At 41.1% G+C, this 20,677-nt stretch overlaps 1 protein-coding gene across 2 annotated transcripts in view; it reads left to right on the forward strand.

Annotated features, from left to right (window-relative positions):
- The window catches only part of LOC148024328 (putative protein phosphatase 2C 45), a 100,518-nt gene that overhangs the window by 56,732 nt on the left and 23,109 nt on the right, over positions 1–20,677 (forward strand). The window contains exons 3-8 of one of the 2 annotated variants that reach the window (XM_087693946.1): positions 2,075–2,138; positions 6,527–6,664; positions 6,985–7,031; positions 7,190–7,248; positions 7,345–7,444; positions 7,541–7,635. In XM_087693946.1, coding sequence (XP_087550072.1) covers positions 2,075–2,138; positions 6,527–6,664; positions 6,985–7,031; positions 7,190–7,248; positions 7,345–7,444; positions 7,541–7,635 — 503 coding nt within the window. The remainder of the gene's footprint in view (positions 1–2,074; positions 2,139–6,526; positions 6,665–6,984; positions 7,032–7,189; positions 7,249–7,344; positions 7,445–7,540; positions 7,636–20,677) is intronic. The other variant, XM_087693947.1, reaches the window with a different exon arrangement.

Consider the following 20,677-nt stretch of genomic DNA (forward strand, 5'->3'; position numbering starts at 1 on the left):
ACTTGGTTGCAGCTGAAGATATGGAGCTCATATAGATGGATGTAAAGATTGTATTCTTACATGGTGATTTGCATAAAGATATATATATATATGCAGCAGCCTGAAGGGTTTGTGGAAAAAGGGAAAGAGAAGATGGTATGTAAACTCAAAAGGAGTTTGTATGGGCTGAAACAAGCACCAAGAGAATGGTATCATAAGTTTGATACATTTATGTAGTCTCAAGGTTTTCATAGAAGTCAAGTGGATCACTGCTTGTACACCAAGAAGATAGTAGATTGGCAGCTTGATTATCTTGGTTCTGTATGTTGATGACATGTTGATTGCTGCCAGGGATACTCATGCCTTGGACTCACTAAAGCAAAGTCTTCATGGTAGCTTTGATATGAAGAATCTTGGTGATGCAAATCACATTCTTGGCATGCGAATACTCAAAGATAGGTAAAAAAGATTACTCTATCTATCTCAGCAAGAGTATATCTCCAAGGTTTTGCAGGGTTTCAATTTGGAGGGGGGAAAAACAATTGGGGTTCCATTGCCTCCATATGTGAAACTTGTCGCAGAGGACAGCCCTACATTTGATGATGATAAGGCTGAAATGGCCAAGATACCATATGCTTCAGTTGTTGGCAGTTTGATGTATGCTATGGTTGCTACTCGTCATCCTGACATTGCCTTTGCAGTGGGAGTGGTTAGCAAATACATGGCAAACCCTGGTAAAAAGCATTGGGAAGTAGTGAAAGGTATTATGAGATACCTCAAAGGCACAAAGGATTTGTGTATATGCTTTGGAAGCAGAAGGCATCTGTCATTGGCTTTACGGATGCAGACTGCAAAAAATCCACTTCAGAGAAGGAGCAGTCTCTTGGATCTCCAGGCTACAAAAGTGTGTAGCATTGTCTACTACAGAGGCAGAGTATGTGGCTGCTAGTGAGGCATGCAAGGAGGCTTTATGGCTTTCACGTCTAGTGGGAGAGTTTGGCATTACAAAGTTACCTGTTCTCCATTGGGATAGTGAGAGTGCTATCATGCTAGCACGGAATCCCGTCTTTCATGCAAAGACGAAGCACATATTGGTGAAGTATCACTTCATTAGAGATGTCCTTGATAGCAAGAGCATTGAGCTTATCAAAGTGCATACAGATGATAATCCTGCAGATCTTCTCACGAAGGTCTTCCAGCACAGCGGTTTGCTCATTGCCGACAGATGATGGGAGTTGGATAGGTATATGTATTTCAGCTTTGTACATACCTAGACTTTGTTGATTCTTTTCTCCTCTTAAGGCACATTGCCTTTAGGTTGGAGGTTGTTGGGATAAAGGGCCATCGTGCCTTTTATATGTGCACGGGTGTGAACACACCCTTAGCACATTTGTTTTCATATATATCTATCTAAAGCCTAAAGAGGTACACACACAAAAATTGTACCCAAGAACATCGTGCATCTCTCTCTCTGACTCTCACTCTCTACTCTTGCTCACGTTTTGCTCTCTACCTGACATTTTCATTGTAAGACATTGCATCACCACTGCACATTGCTCACTTCATCATTTCATGACAATATTGTAATTTTGATACCACTGGCTACTGCTGCCAATTGGTGATGGATGTTCCTACTGGTAGTGATTGTGGTTGATGTCGATGCTCTTACTTCTAATCAAATTGGCTTTCCAAGCTGTTAATATGGGATTGTTGGTCAAGGGCTGATGGAATGAGGTCAACTTGTGAACTTTACTAACATTCATGTTTGTTTGAAGATAATGATACCCTTCTTAATGGGTCACTATATCAGCTATTTGTGGCTGCTCATTTGTTGAATGCTTTAATAATGGTACAAGACTGTAAGACCCTCCAAGTGCACAACCCGAAACTTTTTTCCAGCAAAAATGCAGCTAGCAACAGGCTGAAGTTTCCCCTAAAGAGTAGTCCCGGCTCCATTTTGAGCATTTCATATTTTTTCTTTTCAGAGAAGGTTGAAGTACATATGAACCAGTCACTTGTATGTGAAGTAATACTTATGGCTGTGATTTGATTTTGACTCATACTTACCTGAAATCTTTTTTTTGTGTGTGAGCAGTTTCAAAGGGAGTAGTGGCAAGACAGCAATTTACTGTGAACTGTATCCTTACTCTAGAGAAAAGGTAGCGAACAAACATGTCTTAAGTACTGTTTACTCTTGCTTTCATTCTGATCACTAGCTAGAAGAAAATAAAGTCATTATGATTATTCGAAAAGGTCCTGAGACATATCAAATGAAAGCAATGTTACCATGTTGTACCAATTCATATTTGGTAAGAGAAATGGGAACAATGGGAAACTCAATACTACAGGCTGTGCTATGCACAAACAGTAGGACTTTCCATGAGTGAAAATCTGAATTCAAGCTATATAGGTGACATTTCATGAATCAAGTGTTAATTTGACAGTATTGAAAACCAAGTCCCTTGGATCACACAACTTTCAGTCCGTTTACCCAAAGAAAGTATCGATTTGGTCCTTTGAGTTAGTTGTGGCCAGTTCTATATGGCCAAACATCTATTAATTCACCTTAATGGCTTGTTATATACCCTAATACTAGCACCAGCAATCACATTCTGAGTGTTTTCAATGTTCTTTAGAATCTTTGGTGTGCTTTCTTAGAAGCCCTTCAGTTATCTGCATGTTGAACTCGTTCAGAGCTGCCACATAGTATTTTGCCAAATGTGGAGTTCCATGGCTTGATTCAGTCGTGTCTTATTCCTTCTCTTGTGACACACTTTGACAAAGAACCCTTGATTCTAGCCATTGCTAGGCTCAAAGTGAAACACATGCAGATTGCTGTTGCACAAGAGTTGCATAACAGGCTGTGCATTGCAACTTTGGTAACTTGGACGGAGAACAAAGCCATTGGGAGATATCTGCAGAAAATGCTTACAGTAGAAAGCCATCTTCGCCCCTAGATCCTCAGTATTTGTCATCCCTGTCTTGGCTGTGTGTAGTTGAATAATGTCCATCGTGATGATGCAGTTCAGCTCCTCTCGGCTGAGCTCCAAGTGAGGGCAATCCAAGCTGGGAGGTGATCCATGTGTAATCCATGTAGCCATAACCGTGCCTCTATCTGAGCATACGAGCACCCATATCCCTTTGTGATGCTAGCTGTCTAGACAACTCTAGTGTGAGCTGGGAGTATCTATGTCTCGGCAAGTTCCAGAGCCTATGCAGGAGAGTCACTATTCGGAAAAGGGCCTCTGCCACTATGAGTGGTACTCCCATCTCTGCTTTGACGATCTCATGTGGTATAGAGGGCTTACTTTAGATCATCTATGAAACCATCAAACTAGGGATCTCTCCATCTGCTCCTATCTCTCATATATCTCCTCTCCCATGGATCCGTGTAGCTCTCCTCATATAATAGAGGCTTGATTCTCATATGTGGACCCCATATAGAAGTACTGGTGTGATCAAAATGTCAAAGAGCCAAAGCTTCATTCCAAGCTCCTGAAATTGTATGCATGTGCATTGGCTCTCCATCAACCCTAGGGCCGCATAGCTTCATGTCAATCTACCCTCTGCTGCCCTCCTTAAAGTGAATCTCGACCCTAAAAATGTAATCCCTAAGTAAAGATATCATTGGACCACCTCCATTGTCTCCTCTCCATATGTGAAGGGGATACTGATCACCGAATCCACTAGGTGGAGGTATTAAACACCATAACCTTGGTTTTCCCAAGGTTGACTATGAGATCCCTATCCTAACAAAAGGCCTGTAGTACATCTAGGTGGCGTTGCAATCCCTCTGGTGTACTGAATATAAGGACTATGTCACTTGCATACAAAAATATAGGTATCAATGCCCCTCCCAGCTTAGATCCCTCCCCTCCATGTCCATCAATGTAACCTAATATCGCATCAATATAAAGCCTAAACAAAGTAGGTGAGAGTGGGTATCCTTGAGACTCAATGAATCGTACATCTCGGCTCGTATAAACATCCCGTGAGATGGGAACATAAATCTTGTACCCCTATGATTGAGAGTTGTAGCCAACAACCACCTATGTTTTGGAAGCTGGCTCGAAAAACTTATCCCCTTGCTTCTTTGGGATGTGAACATATGCATAAGACTTGAATACCTTGAAATAGGAGACATCCGGTTTTAGTCCAAAACATGCCTCAAAAGGAGTCATACCAACAATGAGGGATGTGGGTGAGTGATTCAGGATATGAACTACAATGGCCATTGCTTTGACCCAAAGACACTGAGATGTTTGCCGATGCTCCGTCATAGTCTGAGCCATCTCGATCACACTCTTGTTCTTTTGCTCCAATATACCATTCTCCTAAAGAATGTTACTGGTGGCATACTCGTGATGGATCCCTCAATCCACATAGAACCGAAATAATTCTTTGGAGACAAACTCCCCACCTTGTTGGACCTTAGTGTCTTACTCTTGTGGCCTGGACAGTTCTCCTCAAAGATGAGCCGCGATCCTTAAAGTGGGAGAAAGCTTCATACTTCAATGCTAGAAATTATACCCATTTCATCTTGTTGTAATCATCCACAATCAACATAAAGTAAAGACCTCCCTTGAGGTCCTCATTGATCTACACAAATTAGTAGACACAAGCTCCAAAGGCTCCTTAACCCATCTTGAAGCCTTGCTGGGAATCGCATCTCTATGTTGTTTACCTCAGATGCAAGATACACATAGCAGATGGCTCACCCCAATATTTGGCAGTCCAGAGGCACAAGCTGATCATGAGCTACCTTTCGAAGGGATGCATAGTTGAGGTGGCCGAACTGAGTGTGCCATAGCTTGGTCTAAGATTGGGTTGTGAGAAGAAGATAAGGATTGAAGAACTCCATATCTTGTAGAAACCATTCTTGTGCCCTTGGCAAAGCACCTGTCTAGTCTTTCCATCAAGAACCGAAAAGGAATCCTTGTCAAACTCAACTGTGAGGCCAAGTCCACAAATCTTGGTTATTGAAAGGAGATGATAGCCTAAGCCTTGAACATAGGGAACCTCCAAAGTGTAAGCATTGTCATGCCCATCTAGAATCAACTACATGTTACTCTTGCCTTGTATTGGAACAAAAGAACTATCACCAATGAGAATGTGCCCATGCATCAGACGCATATGGGCAATGCCATCTTGAGAGGGGGTCATGTGTTAGGAAGTGCCATTGTCCACAATCCACTCTCAAGACTTTGGGACCATCATTGTTGCATTAGATAGATCTTGGGAAGAAGGCTCAATAATCTCCAAATGTAGAAAAGCTGCTAATGAAGCAGCAGCCACTGCTCTTGAGTCCTTTTTAGTCTTCTTCTCCTTTTTCTTGGTGTCCTTCTTATCCTATCGGGGCAATCTTTCTTCTAGTGACTTGTCTTACCACAAATGCGGCAAGTGGACTCCTCATCCTTCTTGTTCTCATCGTCCTTCTTTTGGGAAGCCTGACCTGTAAGAGCCTCGGATTTTTGAGAATTTGTACCCTTGAATTGCGCCGTTTGAACCAAGACCATATGAACTAGCTCGTCCCACTTAAGGGTCTTTGTTTACTCCGAGGAAATCAAGGTGGAATAGGATGCACTCATTCTTAGTTAGTCTCGGTTTTATTCTTTCCACCGTTTGGTCAGCACTTTCAGGTGTGTTGGGTTTACAGGCTGATTTGCTCTAACTTTTAGGAACGACTTTGGTGACATTCCCCTTTGCTTGCATCTCAATCTTCATCCCCGTGGTTGGATTGGGCTTTTGTGAAACCAGATTAGAATATAGATATTGGACAGCTTCACATTAGTGGAAGAGTGAAAAACACTAGGGACTAAACTGAGGATATGGCAGGTGGGAATTTGCAGCAGAAATCAGCAGCCTGAGGCTCTAGGATAGCAGGCATCAGCTGTTGGACAGTCGTGGATGCAGCAGGGGCTTCGTTTTTAAGGTTGGACAGGTCTGAACATTAGCACCTGATTATTTGGCAGCAAGGAGGATTGACGGAGTAGTGGAGCAGCAACTTGGAGCTGGCAATGGGCTGCTATAACCAGCATTTTGGGGCAGGACAACAACATGCAGCAGTAGGGAAGATCAGCATGGCAGTAGAACAGTCAGGGATTCCTTCCATATGGGATCGCCCCAGTGTCGGCATAGCAATCCCCAACCCCCTAACACCCCAGCACTCTCTCTGCTTCAAAATGTATCTCAACTTTGTGTGTGATAGAACTTGAATGATATCCTGCAGTTTATTTAGAAGATTGAGTAAATAGTTGACCTCAAGCCAGTGATACATTAAGTTCATTGTGTTCCTAATTTTTCAATAAGCGATTTCAATGATGCACAGACTATAAACTTCATGTGATTGGTCTCTAAGTAAATAAATATAGAGGGAATTTTATTGATTGTGGTGCAGATCACAACAATTTTTCAATACTGTATAATAGCACGTGATTATACAAATGTCTCAAGTGCTAATTGTGAAAGCTTGTTTCAAAATGTTGTATCAATGTTTACTTTCATCAATGATATTCCTAAAGAGGTTTTATATTTATCTTTTCCCTAGCAGTATTGGAGCAGCTGCTGTGCAAGGCACAGACAGACCAACAATGGAGGACACATATAGCTTCGTTGTAGATCCAAAAGGATCCGGCCCTTCATTTTTTGGGGTGTTTGATGGCCATGGTGGAATAGCTGTTGCTGAGTGAGTGCCTTTAACTTTGGTTCTGCATGCTTATCTTTTCTGCTTATCACTCAATGAATTAGGATCAACCCAAACCATTGATTCCTTCCAACTGTGTTTTCATTGTAGTTTTGTGTGGCATAGAATCTGGTAACATTTCAGTGCTTTTAAGAATGGGCTTTTCCTGTCTTCCATGCCAGTTTTCCCTTCTTTTTCTATTTCCAAGAGAGAATTGACTAAGCTTTTCCAATGAACTGTTTTTGGTGCTTTTGGTATTCCGTAATCCTATTTATCATTGTGGTGAGAATTGCAAGTCTTACGGTCATAGATCTCCTGTGCAGGATGTTGAAAAACAGCTTTTGGACTGTTTATAAGAAATATCTTTCAGGCAGGTTTGCCTTATTTGTTTTCTCACCAATTTTTATGACTTTAGATTTTGTTTGAGACAATAATACAATTACAAATATTTTCTGCAAAATGGCGGCATTCTGGGGTGTTCTTGACCAATTTCTTTTTGTATGACATCTGTTTTCTGTTCCAATGCAGAATCTGATCCTGTTAAGTCTACCATTTCTGCATACCTTGAGTTTGACAGTTTGACACTGGTAAGCTATGGCACCAGAGTTGGGAGACAATATGATGTATTGTACAGTAATTTACAAATACTGTAAAGGTTGGTATCTGATCTGCATATGCTGTAGGCCCAACCCAAGGGTTTCTTTGGAGCTCTAAGAGAGAGAGGGGTTGGTGGTTCACGATGTGGAGCTACAGCTGCTACGGCTGTGCTGTTACCTTCATCAGGTCAAACTCCACAAATTTTCATTTTAACATATCCACACTATCTCAACAAATTAGATCCTTCCTGGATGGTTGGTTTTCTTCACTATTTAATTTCAGATGGCAAGAAAAGGCTAATTGCTGCTAATGTTGGAGATGCTCGTGTTGTACTTTCACGTGGTGGTTCTGCCATTCAGCTGTCTTTTGACCACAAGGTAAATATTCATAATGTGATGGGCTTACATTGTTGCTCTTCCATAGCTGAAACCTCCCTCTCCACACACTTTTTGTGAACAAAGCTTCCATGAGCTAAGCAAACTAATGACCTTTTTGCCACCGTATCTCCGTTTCCCAAAATATGAAATAATCAAAAAGCTTTGTCTTGTTCAATTCAGCAAAGGCAAATAATAATGAATGTAATAGTATAATTGTTTGTTCTGTTTTAAGCCATCTATGCAATGGCAAAGTCGACGTTTGCCTAGCTAGCTTGATCTTTTAATGACTTCTGCCAACCTTATTGCATAATTCACATGCCTGCATGACAAACTCTTGGGGCTCAACAGTGGATCTAGAGCAGAAAATTGAAGGCCTCTCAGAAAATGTTGAGCTATATCATCAAGTATGTTCAAGGCCTTTAAGGGCAGTGTTAGGGAAATGGTAGAAAGACATGGGGGGCATTGTAAAGAAACACTCAAACACAGAAGATAAACACAAATATACTACAAAGCAGAGTGATAACAATAGAACTGAGGCAAAGAGTAACTCAGAGACATTGAAGATGGAGTAAGAATGAGTAATGCATAATACAATGCTCAATGCAGTAAACTCATTGTGCAGAGTGAAGACAAAACCTTGAACTCCCATGTCTCTGAGGACGGGCAAAGAGATGAACTAGAGAGTGTGTCTTACTTGAACTGATCTTGTAATGCAGCAAATAGTCTCTGTATGTGATCAGCAGCTGCAAATGCAGATTAGGGTGATGAACCTGTCCAGATCAGGCTGATCAGAGTCAGCTACAGCAGGGCAGCCTCCATAGACTCCAGAGTGGAGAATGGCAGGGCAGCAGCCAAAGAACACAGATCTAGCTGAAAACGCAAACCTGGCTGCAATGGCAACAACTCTTGGAGAGTGTGATGATGCTGGGGGCCGGTAGACAGCTGCAAACACAGCCTTTTGGCTGCGAATCTGGTGACTGCTTGCGAAGGGAATGGCCAGGCTTATCATGGCAACAGCATGCAATAGTAAACGTAGGTATTTGACAGCTCTGGAGTGCAGTAGACTGATGGTAACAGCTGCCAACAAGGGACACCTCAAGTTGGAGAAGGGCTGACTGCAACAAGAAATGAGGTATACACCAAGGAGGGGCATAGACAATAGAGTAGATTGGGCACTAGCTGGTGGAGAATCTGCAAAAACAGGATGGGCTGAGTGGAAGGGCAACCTTATTAGGTTTATGGGACACTAACACTCTCGACAAATCTTTGCCCCATCCATAAAATTCAAGAGACCTAGAGATTTTTACCGTAGGTATCAATGGCAGGTTAGCTTGGCATGGTGCTAGGTTCCCAAAGCCCTCCTTTGTGCTCAAGGATGTTATGTTGGTAATTTATGGATTTGATTACCCAGACCATGTAAACTGACTTCTCCTACACTGCAGTCCATTCCTCAGTAAAAGTTGATTCAAGCCAAAGAGCAAAAAACATAAGTCAGCACCATCCATGAAGCCCAACTAAGAAAACCAAAAAGGTGGAACCAAAGAAACTAGTGGCCAAAAAGCCCATGGTTCTCTTTTGAAAGAAGACACTAGAATCTCCTAGTGTCGAAGCATAACTGCCCATGGCTGTTAATTTCCATCTCGCATGAGGAATTGAAGGTGTTGAAGAAGCCTACAATGCCAAACCCAAATAAGAAAACGGAACCTTAACAAACCCATGCTGCTACTCAACCTAAGACATTGGGTTGAAAAGCAAAAACATTAGAAGTATCCAATGCAAAACAGCAATAGCCCTTGGTAGTTTATGGGTCCAACCAAACAACAAAAGGTCTCTAAAGAATTAGCACCACCAAAACCAAGATAGAAAAACGAAACAATGATAGACTTGCACCACTACCACAAAATTGGATTCTATGGGAAAACCAGTTGAAATACCAATAAGTTCCTTGAAGTGGCTAGGATATGAAGCAGATGGAACTTAGAGCCCTCAAATGTCGCCTAGTAGAGGAAATGTGTCATCATATAGAAGCCACTAGGTTGTACCTCGCCACAAACAATCACTAATCATTGTTCATAGTCTCCCTTGAAGTGGCTAGGATATGAAGCTGCTAGATTTTAGAGCCCTCAAATGTCGGCTAGAAGAGAAAATGTGTCATCATATAGAAGCCACTAAGTTGTACCTCACCACAAGCAATCACTAAACTAATCATGGCATCAAACACCTTGATCGTGGTCATTACAAAGATAACTACTCGCTCCAATCAATAAAGCTACTGGATGGATGATAGATTCATCCCAAGTAGGGGGACATAATGAGAATCCTGCAATGAAGCGAGATCAAGACCTGTGTTAGTATATCAAACTAATGTGATTGAGACCTTGGATCTTGCCAGCAATTTAATTCCATGTCAGCATTTTTATGCAGGTCTGACAACATTTATGACCCTATTTATTGCTGGTCAGCCAATTTCCAGGATTTTAGGTTATTTATAGCTATGTCCACTAGTTGGCAAACCATTCACTCCTTTGCTTCACAGGTGCTCCATTAGGTAGCTGTAGTCTTCTTTGTTGGATAGCAAGTTGGATATTCTTTGTCTCTGTCATAGTCTCCATCACTGTCACACTTTGGAGTCGAGAATGGTGTTGAGAATAAAGGGTCACCATGCCTTTTATTGTGTTCGGGTGTGAACGCACCCTTACATTTTGTACTTTATATATATTCAAAACCTAAAATGTGGTACATTGTCATTGTACCGAATACCCATTGTGTCATGCTCACTCTCTCACTCTCAACTGCTCTCAACTCTTTGCTCCCTTCACTCTCAGCTCACGCACAAACTCGTTGACTACAAACTGGTATCAGAGCTCACAAGCTGAGCACGCTTCTCAAAGCCAGTGAGACGGTTGTCAGGCCATGTGACAGGCGAGCGAGAGCTTCAGGCACCAGTCGTCAATGTCCAGCAGGTGCTGGAGAGGCAGTCGGCGGGCGGTGTTGTAGGAGTTGCACACGCAATCGGGCTCAACGTGAATGTGACAGGCAGGACGCGATGACCAGATGGGCTAATCCGACGGGATAGGCGGTGACTTGTTCGAAAGGTCACCTGTGACTAGGCGGGTCACGGACCCATTCGCCAGTCAACGTTTCTTTTTCTTTATTTGAATTTTTAAAAAAAGGGTTTCCTTTCCTTTTCTATTGGATGTTCGCTCGTACAAGCATAGAATACAAATCTGTGCACATTTGCTCCTAAAAAACTGGGGCTTTTTTCAGATTTGGGGACTTTAATACAGAAGTGGACAATTTGACTCAGAAATTGCAAAACCGATGCACATTTGCCATGGAATTTTGGGGTTTTTTCACATTTTAGTGAAATTTCTTCAATGAAACAAATATCGTGGAAAGAATGTGGAGTACCATCATTGTAGCAAAAAGGGGCACTACAAAAGGGATTGCTTGGAAAAAGAAGGGTAAAAACAAAAACAATGAAGCCAATAAGGTTGAAAGCAAGGATAGCCAACATGCCAAAAAGAGCAATGTGAAAATATAAGAGATTAATGTAGTCACTCATGATAATAATAGTGACAGTAATGTACTTCTAGCTTCTTCTTTGGATACACATGCATTGATTGTAGATTCTGAGGGTGACATTCACACTTGGATACTTGATTCAGGTGCGTCCTTTCATGTCATGCCACATCATGAGTGGTTCTCTAACTACAATGGTGCTGTATGTGGTGTTGTCCACTTGGGGGATAACTATGCGTGTAAAATTGCAAGTATTGGTAGTGTGAAGCTGGAATTTCAGTATGGCTCCATGTTTGTTTTGCATAATGTGAGACATGTATCTCAGCTCAAGAATAGCTTGATCAACACACAGGACAACTAGATGATGAAGGCTATCACACCACCTTTGGGGATAGCAAGTGGAAAATATATAAGGGCTCCCACATTGTTGCCAAGGGGTCCAAAAGTGATACTCTGTATCCTTTGCATATATCTAGTGTACATGACCATGTTGTTGCCATAACTAAGCAGCCAAGTGTTTCTTTGTGGCATAGCCGGTTGGGACACATGAGTCAATCTGGAATGAAAGTGCTCTCTCGTTTGGATTATTTAGCGTGTTTGAGGTATGCTGATTTTGAATAGTGTGATCATTGCATCTATGATAAACATGCTCAAACGTCACACAAAAAATCTCTCTAAAGTCTTCACCCTTAGAGTTAGTACATTCAGATGTATGTCAAATGCTAGGGTTATCTTTAGGGGGGAAGAAGTATTTTATTACCTTTGTTGATGATGCCACACGCAAAGTTTGGGTTTATGCAATCCGTCACAAAGATGAGGCCCTGGATAAATTTAAAAATTTGTGGCACTTGCTGAAAATCAAACTAGGAAGACATTAAAATACCTTTGCTCTGACAATGGTGGGGAATATGTGTCCAAAGCCTTTCAAGACTTTTGTGATAGCAAAGGGATTAAGAGGGAGCTACTGCTCCTCATAATCCGCCTCAAAATGGTGTTGTAGAGCGTATGAATGAGACCATTCAAGACAAGGTCCGTACAATGTTGTCACATGTTGCTTTACCCCATGGTTTTTGGGCAGAGGCTGTTATGACAGCTGTACACTTGATTAATTGGTCAGCAAACAGGTCTCTGGGGGGGGAGGGAGTTCCCCAAGAAGCATGGTTGGGCAAGCCACCTTCGTATACACTCTTGAAAGTATTTGGTTGCGAGGCATTTGTGCACATACGCAAGAAAGAACGCAGCAAACTTGAGCGAAAGTCCTGTAAATGTATTTTCCTAGGATATGGTGATGAAGGTGAAATGGGGTATAGATTATGGGATCTCGAGAAAAGAAAAGTAGTGCGCAGCAATGATATCATCTTCCAGGAAGTTTGCATGCACAAACAGCCAAAAGAATAGAGGAAGTCAGAAGGGTTGTATTCCCGGAGGATGTACCAATTGGAGACAAAGAATGCCCATTAGACAGTAGCAAATACCTGCTGAAAATGTCCCTGAAAATGTAGGGAATGATGCTGTAAATGATCAGCAGGATATTGCCAATAATGTCCCACAAATTTAGCAAGAACATGTGCACCTCGAACAACCTGAACCAGTTATACAGCAAGCTGTATCTGTAGAACAACAAGCTGTTAATGCAGATTTACAGGCTGAACAGCCAATAAATATTAACCACTAGGTCCGTAGGTCGACCAAAGTGCAAAAACAACCAAGTAGATTTGTTCCTGGAGTAAACTATGTGGCTGATTATGTCATGTTAACAGATTGTGGTGAAGCATCATGTTTCCAGGAAGCAATGGACAGACAAGAAAGTAAGAAATGGCAAAAAGCAATGCTATTAGAGATGGAATCTCTCATGAAGAATGGCACTTGGGATTTGGTACTTTTGCCAAAAGAACAAAAACTGCTATCCTACAAATGGGTTTACAAAATGAAAGTCACTTCTAGCCAAGTACAAGACACGCTTGGTTGCTAAAGGGTACAAGCAAGAATATGGAAATGATTTTGATGAAATCTTTTCTCCAATAGTCAAATTGACTACTCTACAAACCATCTTGGGCTTGGTTGCATTTGAGGACATGGAACTCATACAAATGGATGTAAAAACCACCTTCTTACATGGTGATCTGCATTAGGAAATCTATATGTTGCAGCCTGATGGTTTTGTTGCAAAGGAAAAAAAACACATGGTATGTAAACTCAACAAAAGTTTATATGGGCTGAAGTAGGTACCATGCGAATGGTATCACAAATTTGATACATTCATGCAATCTCAGGGATTACATCGTTCTCAAGTTGATCACTGCTTATATACCAAGAAGGCAGCAGATAGTAGCCTTATTCTCTTGGTATTGTATGTGGATGACATGCTAATTGCAGGCAAGGATATTCATTCCTTGGCCTCCTTGAAGTAGAGTCTACACAATAGCTTTGATATGAAAGATCTTGGTGAGGCAAATCACATTCTTGACATGTGTATACTCAGAGACAGATTAAAGGGTCTTCTTTATATGTCACAGCAAGAGTATATTACAAAAGTTCTACAACGCTTCAATATGGAGGGGGAAAAAGCTATTAGTGTACCATTGCCTCCATATGTGAAACTTGCTGTAGATAACAGCCCTACATCAAATTATGGTAAGGCTAAAATGGCCAAGATACCTTATGCTTCAACTATTGGTAGCTTGATGTATGCTATGGTTGCTACATGTCCTGATATTGCATTTGTGGTGGGAGTAGTTAGCAGATACATGGCATATCCTAGTAAAAAGCATTGGGAAGCAGTGAAGCGTATCATGAGATACCTTAAGGACACAAAGGATTTGCGTATCTACTTTGGTAAGAAAAAGTCATATGTTGTTGGTTTCACGGATGCAGACTATGTTGGCCATCCTAACTACAGGAAGTCTACTTCAGGATATGTGTTTATGTTCACAGGAGGAGCAATCTCTTGGATATCTAGGCTGCAAAAGTGTGTTGCAATGTCTACTACACAGAGACAGAATATGTGGCTACCAAAGAGGCATGCAAAGAGGCTTTATGGCTTTCATGTCTGGTGAGAGAGCTTGGGATTACAGAGGTTCTTATCCTCCACTGTGACAAACAGAGTGCTATCATGCTAGCACGGAATCCTGTCTTTCATGCAAAGACAAAGCACATACAGGTGAAGTATCACTTTATCAGGGATGTACTTGACAACAAAGGCATTGAGCTTGTCAAGGTACATACAGATGATAATCCTGCAGACCTTCTCATGAAAGGTCTCCCAGCCGAGTGGTTTGCTCATTGCTGCCAGATGATGGGGGTTTGATAGTATATGTGTCTTACAGCTTTGTACATACCTTAAGGCACGTTGCCTTTAGGTGGAAGGTTGTTGGGAATAAAGAGTCATCGTGCCTTTTATTGTGTTCGGGTGTGAATGCACCCTTACACTTTGTACTTTATATATATTCAAAACCTAAAATGTGGTACACTGTCATTGTACCGAATACCCATTGTGTCGTGCTCACTCTCTCACTCCCTACTGCTCTCAACTCTTTGCTCCCTTTACTCTCAGCTCACGCACAGACTCGTTGACTACAAATGGTGTCGATTGTGATGGCTAATTGGTGGCATTGTGTTTTTGAGATCTCCGTTGCCCCTAATTTTCTTGGTAGCGAGCACCTTGGCTCCCTTATTGGGTTTACTCTAAGACTAAGGGAAAGGGGTCTAATTTTGTTTTTGTTTAGGTTAGGTACATTTAGCCTTTTGAGTGACCTCATCAGCGGTACTTGTTCTTCTTGGGTACATTCTACCATCTCGGTTTGACTTGAGATTGGGTATTCTGTTGTGACTCATTGTTTTGATTTTGGGTTTGGTTTTGGTTTTGACTCTTCTTGCCTTTCCCTTGTTGCCCCTTTTGAGAAGTGGTAACAAGAGCCTCCTCTTAAGGATGAGAGAGAGATTGTTTTATGGAATTAGTCAAACAGCAGAGTGTAATGCAGCAACTCATACACAAAATCATAAAAGGTAGGCATAGTAGACTTTGAGATCACTTGTTGAACAAAATTAATGTATTTATTGTGGATAATTTGTTCAAGAACAATGCAATTTGGTTATTAGGAAAGTTAGAAAGCCCTATAGTGGTGGTGAGAAAATACGGGTATTCCATTAGCGTGACCTTAAGGTGCTACCACTTTGTGATTTCCAGGTCTTGGAGGTCATGTTCAAGATTGATATAAGGCATCCTATCTCGATCAGCATAGTGGTCAGCCAAGTATTCCCACCACTCAAACGAGGTCAAAATGTTGAAGCTTTGGGTCGAATTCTGATAGTAGTTCTTGCATTAACTCAACTCTGGGTGAACAATTATGTGTTTTCCAAGAGTGGAAAACCTTTGGTGGACCAAAGTGAGGGTTTGGTTGGGGGTTCTAGCCGGTATACTAAGTTCTAGAAGTTCTGTGAGTCAAGGACATATACGGCATCAAATTTGACCCATTAAAACGAGTCTTATCATTGAAAGCATCTTGGCAGATGTAGATGAGGAACTATAACTATGAGGTGTTGGGAAAGTAGGGTAACTGGGACAAGGAAAGTGGATGGGTAGGATGGATAGGCAGGAATAGGATGCAAGTTTCCATGAGGAGGAATTGGAACTTGATATCCTTATCCAACTATTGCTTGAGGCATAGGGATATAATGAGATGGTCCACTAGGAATTGCCATGCTGACAAACTATGGTACCAAATTGTCAACAATCAGGAGGGGGAGGGGAATGCATGGGCAGGTAATCCATGCAAAGAATATCCTGAAAGTGCTCAACTAGGAGGATGAGCCTCCACCATAGGTGCACCTCCACCACCCAAATAAGCAAAGGCTTAGGATCTAAAAGGAAGCGAATTGCCTATGATTGAAGATCCCCCAATGTGGTATGTTGTGAAATAGGTGGAATGGTGAAGGATGATGTAAATCAAGGTGTGAATGTAGATGTGCATGCAACAAAAGAAAAGGGTGGGATTTGAACTGATGGTGTAGATGAAGTGAATGCATTTGATAAATTATGTGAATTAAATGATGGAGATTAAAAAGTATATGCAGATGGAAATAAATATGAAATACCAACACTAGACTAACTATGTGAAGCAAAAATCAAAGAAAGAAACCTAGAAGAAGAATTGAATTTTTTCTTATAGCCACCTATACGTGTGTTAACACATAGGAATCAACCCTCTTTAGGACTTTTCCCATAGTAAACAAATTGAAACTTATCTTCTTCATAACCCATTCAGAATCTTGCATAGATATAGGAGCATAAGAAGAAGAAGGGTGAAAAGTAGAGACTTGTGTACCTTGCATCCGAGGTGGATGGATCAGACCTAAAGAATGGTACATACTCCGTATTTCTTTCTCCAAGAGGGGGCGAGCCCATTTGTGATGGAGTCTTTGACGATCCTACAATGTCTCCAGATTTGTGCACAACATCTAAAGGGAAAGAATCATATTTATCTTCAATAACTTGTTGGGCTTGATACATGAGAATCAAATTGTACTCAGCCCGTGAAATCTCGAATGGTCAGTATGAACCATGATAGGCAGTTTCTCTGCTAGTGTTGGAATCTTGTAGAGCAAGCTATGAAGCCCACTCCAGCTTAGTTCTCAGCATAGGCAGCTTTGGAGACTAAAGTGGCGAGGAAGCATTTGAAGTCATCTTCCCTTAGAGAGTTTCTATTTTTTATGTTAGCCTTTTAGATCAAGGCTTACGTTTCTTTAAAAAGTACTAGCTCTGATATCATGTAAAGAAACACTCGAATACAAAAGATAAACACAAATATATAACAAATCACAAAGTGATAACAATGAACTTAGAGGTGAAGAGGGAAGAAGGATGAATAATGAGTAATACAAATATAATGTTCAATGCGGTAAACACATGATGCAAAGTGAAAACAAGACCTTAAACCCCCTTGTTTGGGAAGGACTGGAGTAGAGAGACAAGTTGGAGAGTGTGCCATACTCCAAATGAATCCTGAAACACAGCAAACAGTCTCTGTGACTAGCAGCTGCAAACACGTATAAGGTGATGAACCTGTCCAGATCAGGCTGATTAAAGGCAGCAGCAGCAAGGTGTCTGGTACAGAGTGGAGCATGGCAGGGCAGCATCTAAAAAATGCAGATATGGCTGAAAAAGCAGACCTAGCTGCAGTGGTAGCAGCTCTTGGAAGATGTAATGAAGCTGAGCGACAGCAGACAGCTGCAAACGCAGCCTCCTGGTTGTGAATCTGATGACTGTTCGTGAAGGGAATGGATGGGCTGATCAGGGCAACAGCATGAAACAGTAAACACAAGTATGTGATAACTCTGAAGTGTAGTAGGACTGATGGTGACAGCTGCCACCGGGTACCTCAGGCTGGAGAAAGACTGGCTGCAACACAAATTGACATGCCTACCAAGAAGGGGTGTAGACAGCAATGAATATTGGGTGCCAGCCGGTGGAGAATTTGTAAAAATAGGATGAGCTGGTGGACGGCAGCCTTCTATTGATAGATGCGTGGATCCTCCCAAATTAGGGTTTGGCTTACGGGACATAGACACTCTAAGAAAGTTTAGTAGTTGTAATGCAAGTTTGGTAATACATACATTGCCAATGATCTAGCTGTTGCATTATGGTTAGATGACCAAAGTCCACCACAAGCATGAAGTGCCCATGCCATAATATACACAACTAGTGGGACTTATCTCCTTTTATTCTCAACCTTGTATGCATCGTTTGTTAGGTTAGGATTCAACAGTAAACACACACTCACAGTGAACAAGTGAATAGCAAGAGAGAAGAGAGTGCTGGAAGGTCACATTCACTATGTGAGAATGAATGAAAGTATAATCCCTAAGATACTAAGTACCACACCCCCACTGACGGGTGTTCACAGAAGGAAAAAACCCTTCTCTAGCAAGAAGGTAAAAAGTGCCCATGGGATAAGGGAGCCTTCACATTAGAACTTACGAGAGGAACACAATAAGTGTAACAAACCCTCATGAGTGAATGATATGAACGTATACAGGGAATAGGTAGATTAATCCCCAAACGGTATCAAGCCGAGAGCCTTGCGAAAGGCTTCGAACTTCTCTCTAGAGAGAGCTTTTGTAAGCACATCTGCCAAGTTGTCCTATGTAGGGACATAAACCAAGTCAATCTCCCTTGCATGGAGCCTCTCTTTGACATCGTGATAATGCACCTCAATGTGCTTAGTGCAAGCATGAAAAATTGGATTTCTCGCAGCTGCCATGGCACTTTGACTATCGATGTAGATAGAAGTGGGTTACTACAGTTACACACTAAGATTGGCCAAAAGGCATCTAAGCTATACACATTCCAATGTAGCTGTAAATGCTGCCTTGTATTCCACTTCACAGCTAGATGTGGCCATTGTAGACTACTTGCTCAACTAAAAAATGTATGAATCACCAAGCATGAAACAATTGCCACTATTGGACACCCTCTTGTCAAAACAACCAGCCCAATTACTGTCTATAAATGCATGCAATCAAAGAGTAGTGCCTTTAGAATAGAAAAGGCCTAATGTTTGGGTGCCTTTGAGATAACAAAAGACACATTTAACTGGTTACCAATGTGTAGTACTAGGGCTGTGTATAAAGTGTGTTAGCTAAGAAACCCCAAACTAAATATCCGGCCGTGCATTAGGTAAGTACAATAAATAGCCAACAGCCTAGAGATAAAGAGAAGCATCAAAAGGTTCTCCAACATCTTCAAGTGTAAACGTGTGGTTTGTCTCAGCAGGAGTGGAGATAGGCTTGGAGTCTTTATCTAAAAATGCTCAAAAAGCTACCTAATGTACTTAGACTGCTGCAAAATAATGCCCCCATCAATTGTAGTATGTTGAAATGCATGGATTTGAGCATAGCTATGGTGGCTTGAAGACATAGAGTGAACTCATGAAGACATAGAGATGAAGATAGAGTGTCACACAAGTGAATTAGGTTCCAAGATTGAGACTCGGACTCATAAATACAATCTTGTGTGTGTAGACAATGACACAGACAATTGAGTGGAAGGACAAAAGTATTATGACATTGCATTCAAAATGAAAGGAAAGTAGAGAACCTAGTGTTTCATGCATGCACAAAACACATAGAGATTCCCTATCACTTTATCAGAGAGAGGCTATATGTAGGAGATATCAGCCTTGTCTACTATCCTACCACCAACAATGTGGCAGGCATCTTCACCAAAGCTCTTCCTCGCGACAAATTTAAAGCATTTCGCAATGCTTTAAATTTGATCTCCTTTGGTGGATGATCCTTGTATGTTGATCACTTTTCACTTCAGGGGGGTTTGTTGGGTTTGACTCACACCTACGCTCATAAAGGAGTGTCAGTGATTTGTAGTAGAACATTAGGGCATTTTTTACTCTCCTTATGAGAGGTTTTTTTCCCCAGTTACATTGTCTTCTATTTTATGTGCTTATGATGCACAGTTTGATCACTTATCATGTTTTACACCTTTTGGGTATGAATGCACATTAACAACCCTAAGGTTTAAGGGTTGTACTTTGTACTTTCATTACACTCTTGGTAATTGCATTGGGAGTTGTGCTGTGCCTTTACTCTCTCACTCTCTACTATCAATTGTGTACTCTTATTTGAGAGCTTCGATCTTCACCCCCTCATGATACTTTCCTCTCAAAGAATTACCCATTTTACGAAAACTACCAGCTCATTGAACATACTAAAGCACCTATTTTCAATATTACATTAGCCTTGTTGTGTGGGAACTGTCATGCTTATTACCAGCCATTTTTGCAGCAAGAAATCATGCTAGATGATAGTGTATTCTAAGAATATATTTGGCTTACCATGCATCTTCTCTGAAAATAACTTTTTTAATTATCACCAAATTTGGCATTGTGATCCAAAAGATTTCCTGTTTTAGAAACATAAGGGAGTCAATTTGTGATTTTGACTGGACTATCAATGGCAAGAAAAACCATATCTGCACAAACAATATGGACTAAACAATTCTTGCTGACATGTAGAGGCCAAGTAGATATCCCAATAATCTGATTGAGCCCAAATTTTGTTCATCACTTCATCTGTGGTTAGCATGTCTGGAAACATTCGAATCCAATGGATAATCCAATGTCTCACTATACCATTCATAGGTCATATAATATTAGGCCAAGTTATGCCCAATCCTCTTCCTTATTTGGACAATCTCTCTGACTTTGAAAGAAGGCCCATTGCCTCTCCATACGAATGCAATGTTGATGTCAAAAATTTTAAATCTTGCCAAGTATTCTCAGACAGGATAATTATGGAATCTCCTATTGCTGAATGAGAACATCAAAACTTGTATTTCTTGCTAAGTATTCTAAGGAAAGAAAGAATAATCAGCAGCATATGTATGTTTAACCAAAATTTTCTCAATTGGCAATAGAAAACTCTGTCATTATCCTTGCATAGTTAGATAATTGATATGAATGAACATTGGATGAATAGCAATGACATAAAGCAATTCACTGAGAGTTTG

The sequence above is a fragment of the Lygodium microphyllum genome, chromosome 15 (genome assembly GCF_053477565.2).
Source record: "Lygodium microphyllum isolate KBCC chromosome 15, Lygodium_microphyllum_v1.1.10, whole genome shotgun sequence".
NCBI classification, from domain to species: Eukaryota; Viridiplantae; Streptophyta; class Polypodiopsida; order Schizaeales; family Lygodiaceae; genus Lygodium; species Lygodium microphyllum.